Source organism: Apis dorsata, unplaced genomic scaffold (genome assembly GCF_000469605.1).
Source record: "Apis dorsata unplaced genomic scaffold, Apis dorsata 1.3 scaffold_683, whole genome shotgun sequence".
Lineage (NCBI taxonomy): Eukaryota > Metazoa > Arthropoda > Insecta > Hymenoptera > Apidae > Apis > Apis dorsata.
The window spans coordinates 1,385,105-1,391,551 of NW_006263864.1; the positions used below are offsets into that span (position 1 = coordinate 1,385,105).

A 6,447-nucleotide genomic window follows, 5' to 3' on the forward strand; every position below is an offset into this window, starting at 1 on the left:
AGGTGTGTATATGAGAATTTTTTTCTTATCGGAGGAACGGTGGATGGAATTTCCGGGTTCATGTCTCGTATTTATTTTTATTATGGAAAGATCGTTGGAAGATGAATAGAGCCGTGGGATGTCAGCGTTGGATTTTTCATTTTCGCGTCCGTTTTTGAATTTCTATTGTAAACTGGGGAGGGGAGAGAGAGTTTCATCCGGCGTGAAAATTAAAATCGTTGGCGAGTCGGGTCCTGCTGCGGTGCATTACACATCCGATAAAATAATTAATTCCTTGGATTGTCAGCATGGATTGCCGCACCTCGAAACAGGATTCGATTATTCATCCAGAATTTTATAGCTCGATTCGACTCGTTGCTTCGTTAGAACGACCCAATTTGACGCGACATCTCAAGGAGGCCGTAAATTTCATAGATTTTTGCCTAGGCTAGAATTTCATTAGATCGTCGATCTCGCGAGGTAATCGCCGGAGGAAAGCTCGAATTCGTTAACCAATTATCGATTAAAATAAACGCGATAATGATGATAAATTTCACTGTGAATTTCTCTGTTTCGCGATGAAAATCGATTGTTGGAGGAAAGATCGATCGTTCGAGAAGCATTGGCTCGGATCGTTAGAACGCAGGAACTCTCTTAATGAACCGAATAATATCGGATTGATCGTCTGATCTATTACGGGCGAATGCGGCACGGATAACGATAGGAGCGAGTTAGCGTCAGTGGCTTCATCGGTTTTGACGCAACCGCATTAAGCTTTCTGAGCCAATCTCCCAAATGTGTACACAGCAGTTCGAGACAACTAGACTACTACTAGCACTAGGTTTAGCTCGGAATACGCGCTGTATAAATTAGGTGGGCCTAAAGCCATCGCGCACAGTTCGTCTATGAATATTGTTAACAGGATGCATCTTAGCTATTATTGATATTTGACTTTGCCTCAAACCACGTCGAACCACGAATGAGCGGCACGAGTATAAGTTCTACGTTTCTCTTTCCTTTGATCGCGAGCTTGCTTAATATTTTTATGGAAAAATAATAAAAAATGAGTAAATAAATAAAAAAGAAAAAGTTTAGAGTTAACTTTCTAACAAAGAGAGTGGATAGATAATCGGACGCCCACTCGTTGAACGATTCGATGAACGATGATCTCGAAAAGGTTACGTTGATAAAAGTAGTTTACTCCGGAATTATATCTTTGAAAAGTGATAAATCATCGACGCGTTAAGGATTTAAACGGCATTCTTGGTAATCGACTCCTCTCCGGCCGGATTGGAAACGCCAGTTCTCGTGAAACGAGAGCCACGATTTAAAGGAAGCGGCCAACCAGTTAACAGGGGAAAAATTAATAATTGGATTTTGTCGTGCCGAGGATAAAGCGAATCGCTCGAAATTGCTCGTGTTTCTCCAACTGTGTGATATCTGCTTTCGATTTATTCCGATGTATTTTATTGCACCGATGCTGGGCAGCAATTCACGGATTGCGAATTCAAAACACGATTGGTAGATTAAAAAATGGGAGAGGGGAGGGTAAGACGAAAATGATTTCGTCAGAGGCTTTATTTATTTTTTAAGAAAAAGAATTATTTATTTCCTGCAATTATTGTTCACTTATGAAAAGAATCTCGAAAGGGTCCGATTAATGATTAATGTGCAAGGAAACGCCTATTTTCACGCCTATTTTTCTGTTTCATGATCAACCCATATATCAATCCAAAACGACGATCTATATATAAACCTCGATGCATTAACGTAGGTATAGAATCCGGGGCAGAGTTGGGCATCGACCCGTTGAAAAAGTAATTAAAATCTCGGATAACGAGTACTTTAAGTAATTACTAAGTGATATTTATTCCTAGCTATATATCGAAGTAAACTTTATTCATAACTTCAACTATTAAATTTTGAACGATCCATCATTGGATTCCACAGTATGCTATCAATATAGTATACAAATTTTTTTACAACGATAGTTTAATTTATAAATGTAATTGTACACGAATAAACTAGACACACTATAGATATATTAATATCTTATATCAAAATAATTGATAGTTTCGAAGTCTTGAATATTTATCCTGATCCACAACTTCGTAAATGAAAATAATTTTTACGATTTCGAAAGCAGTTTGAAATAAAGAATACCCCGTACGCCTCTCTCGAGACTTCTTTCCACCGGTGAACATATATATATATTTCAAGATTTCGGCAATGTTTGTGCAGGAGTAAACGGGAATCGAAATTCCTCCCCTTCTCGGGAGAGGAAGGAGGTGAACACGGGAAGTGTCAAATCCCGCGGAAGCACAGTCCAGATCAATTTAGGATATGGGCCAAACACGTTCGAGGATTCCAGGCGGGCCAGCAGCTCCGTGTCCCAGGTACGACGTGTATTTCTCCTTCCCTCGCCATCCGATATTTATTGCGCGTGAATAAAGAAGAAAAAAAACAAAATATTCGAAAAGAAAGAACACGAAACGGAAAAATTGATTTTTCTCCTCGCGCGAGATAATAGCACCTCTTGAAAGCCTTGAAAAACCTTCCTTTTAGGAAAATTTCGTTAGACAAAGTACGAGTACAACGCAGTTACAATTTCTCGAAAGCCTTGTTCACAGTTTATATTGAATACGTTCGGTATTCTTCCGCGAAACAATTTTTCTTTTTTCTTTTTTTAATTTCTACTAATTTAATTTTTGACGCCACTATTCCATCTCTATCGTTGCACAGAATGTTTCGTGTGAATGATTTCATTCCGTTTCTACTACGAGGGGGTATTCATAGTATAAAAGTATCAACGCGGAGATACCACTCAAAATATTCCACGCGCGCACCACCGTCCGAAAACCGTTTTTCTTTCTTTCTTTCTTTCCTTCTTTTTTCTTTTTCCGCATCGTCGACCCGGTTATTGAATTTCGTTAGCAAGAACGATGTACATCGTTGGAATTTTAGCAGGGTAACATGCTACGATACGTACGGCAATTTCACCGCGAGATACGACCGCGTATTTTTCATCCTGTCGCATATTTCGCGATCTTATGTCCCATCTTCTTGGCCGAGAAGGTTTACGAACGATATAACGAACTGGCTCGTGTCGTGCGTGTGCGCATACAAGCAGCCCCTTACAGGGGGCAAAGAAATAACCGAGTCGTAAAAAGCGTACGGGCCGCACGTTGGATCGAAACGACTGCTTATTCGAATAAATCGAATATAACAAATAATATAATATAAAAAAAGACGATTTCAAAAATCTTTCACTTCGATCTTTTTTTTTTTCAACGAAATTAGCCAGTTTTCGAACTCTTTCAATTTTCGCGAGTCGATAACGCGAGCGATGTGTCGTTTAAAGTACAAATTTTCACCTTTTCCGTCGTAATTTCGAAAAGGCTTGCGGCTTATCCAGCGCCTGAGCTGCTTCGAAACCACGGAAAATCGGTTCGGTTCCCCCTTGCTTTGTCGACAAAGCACTTGAAACATTGAAATTGAAGTGGGCTCCTCTCGTGTTACGGTGGAACCCGTCGGTTAACCCGTGTCGACGCTCAGTTTTCAGGTGACGAGTCGCGGCGTCTTTTCGCGAACGGCGCCAAAGTGGCTGAGAGCACGGCGGAGAACAGGAATCTGGGCGTGATTACCTACGGTTCCGTGGTGTTCCAGCTGAAGGACGCGAACCTGGAGGCGAACAACATCTGCGACTTCGTGTTCCGCGGAATGAGGGTCGTGTGCAGGACGAGGGTCGTTACCGTGTGCCTGTTCTGCCTGTCGGCAGTCCCGATCCTCATGTTGATTTACGGTGAGTGAAGAAAATTGAACAACCGTCCCCTGTTGTGGCCCGCTCGAATCCTTGAAATATTTTCATTGGCCTTGATTCAACTCCGTCCGATTGGAAGAGGGCGAGTTGTTTCGATTCGAATTACGTTTCCCTTCGAATTAGAGGGAAGGGAAATGAAATTTTTTTGTCTTAGAAAAGCTTAGTTGAATTGCGTAAAATATGTAAAAAAATATGTAGCAAACACGTGGCAAGTTCCACGTTTCGAGTCGAGTCGAATCGATACTCGGCTTATAAGCGGTTATCAATAAATTAGTCGAAGCGAAACTTGGAGAAACCTGTCGTCGTTCGTAACGTTATCGCCTATGCTACTTTCCACGTTTTGTTAACGATCGACTTGATAGAGGATGTTAAGAGTGTCGCGAAGAGTTTCTTCATCCTTGGGCATCGATGAATGAAAAATCGAGAAAAATTGTTTCGCATCCTTGCGAGGAAAATCCATTTTTCGAAACTCTCGTTTTCATATTATCGCAAACTGAATCGCGATAATATAGAAATAGCGTGCGCGAAGGATCTTTTTTTATTTATTTATTTTTTTCCCTACCTACAAAAACCTCTCGATTCGTAAATTACTTTCACGAAAGATATACATGTATATATATATAGAACACATGAAATTTGCATATGATTCGACGTTAATGCAGTGGAAATGCGCCGGTGATGTGAAAGCAGCTTGTTAACCTTGGTTCGCATTAATTTCTAACGTAGGTCACGATGACCCTTTTAACGCGATTCCCTATTCCTCCTGCTTGTAATTCGATCATCCGTTCTATTCTAACCGACGAAAAATGAAACCGCGAAAACCACGGAAATCCCGACACATGTATTAAACTCTTTCCCTCGATAAACCGTAACGAACCAACGTCAAACCAAAGCTTGGACCGACCAAAGCCCGCTCCTCGAAAATTAATCAAAATTAATCAACACGCGCAATTCCCTCCAACTTGGAACGGAAACTGCGAATACGAGCCAACCCAAAAACGAATAACAAGAAACTGGATCGTGAGATTTGAAAGATCGTGGAATTTGAAAACAGTGATCGAAGGATCTGTCACGATTCGAGCAAAGATTCGAGCCACGAATCTCCCCGAGATTCTGAATCGCGAAACGCGCCCCCATTGTTTCCCAAGCTAATTGAGTCCCCGCGACACGCGAACCGCGCGCTACTTACGACACGCGAAACGTACTCCCTCGCTCACCAACGATCCCACCGACCCGCGTTTATCGCGAGCAACATCGCTCACGGTACGTTCACCTTTTTCGTAGCCGAGCGTAGAACGTTCCTAGAATCGATAAAAACGACGCGGCTGCTTCGTAGAAGCGGGAAAATTACGTGTATGTATGTGTGTCGGTGAACGTGTTTCTACCACGTAAGAGAAGATTTATAGCCGCGTTGCGGTAACCGAAAGCCCCTGGAAACCTAGGATGATTCGTTGATCGATGGTTCGTTATCCCGCGATTCCAACGAGCAACTTTTGCTCGAACAGAAAATTTCGCGATCGTCACGTTCTCAGGGATGAGAATTTTTTTTATCGAATCGACGAATGCCTTTCTTCATTATTTATCGTTATTATTCGTATACTTGTTTATTACGGATGGAATAATTCTCTTCTATTGGATATTGTCGAACGTACGTGTTGAAAATGCGTGAAAATCAAGATCGCACACGCATTGTGGTCCATCTACGATCAACCAGCAATTAAGATGATAATCGTAAGATAGAGGGAGCAACGGCGAAGAATGCATCGGGCGTGCGATGGTTGGCACGCAACCCTAGTTAAGTATCGAAATAGGACGCGACACAGTGAGCGAAAGTCAGGCGAGCTTCGTTGCATTATTCAAGCTGGGAAGCGCGAAAACTTTTTGATATCGATCCATCCGTTTTGCCAATTCGATAAGCAACCGCGAAAGAGAGTTCACGAGAGCGAATTGAGAAAAATTTCCTTTTCCCGCAGGTTGGAATTACTCGAAAGATTGTCCAAAGGAGCCAAGGATACCCATGTACCTGGTGATCGGTGGAACATTCGGAACCATGCTCATGATGTTGCTCATCTACTCGCAGATACAGTCGAGGAGGCCGGAAATGCCCCCGGTTCCATCCAACAGGCCCCAAATTTCCTTCATGAAATTGATCATCATCGTCTTATCATGCTTCCTGCTCGGCTGGTTCGTGATGGGTGAGTCGGAGAAAGAAATTTTTCCTTCGTTTCGTGAGAGAACACGCCACGCTTGTGCGGATACGGATATATCTGGATTAAATTTTGCTATGGGCGAGCGATGGGCAAAATTTAATAGTTGAAGTTAGTCGAATAAAGTTCTACTTCTCAGTTCTACTTCCATAATTTATTATTGTACGGAAACGTAATAATAATAATAATAATAATAACAACAATAATAATAATAATAATAATAATAATAATAATACGAAAAGGTCGAGGTTACGTGAAAAGCGGATCAACTGTATAATAGCTGCTGAATAAATATTATTTAAACGTTTTAATAAGTAATCGCTTAATGTAACTTTATTCGAACGACTCTATATAGGGAGGAATGGATCGATCACGTGACGCTTAATCGTCCCCGTGTTTTAATGCTTTTGTCACGACGAGTCTCGACGTTTTAACGACTGA

The 6,447-nt window shown here is 41.5% G+C and overlaps 1 protein-coding gene across 1 annotated transcript in view; it reads left to right on the forward strand.

Annotated features, from left to right (window-relative positions):
- The window catches only part of LOC102671381, a 23,252-nt gene that overhangs the window by 12,493 nt on the left and 4,312 nt on the right, over positions 1–6,447 (forward strand). Inside the window, exons 4-6 of the mRNA XM_031513634.1 lie at positions 2,200–2,375; positions 3,535–3,781; positions 5,773–5,994. Coding sequence (XP_031369494.1) covers positions 2,200–2,375; positions 3,535–3,781; positions 5,773–5,994 — 645 coding nt within the window. The remainder of the gene's footprint in view (positions 1–2,199; positions 2,376–3,534; positions 3,782–5,772; positions 5,995–6,447) is intronic.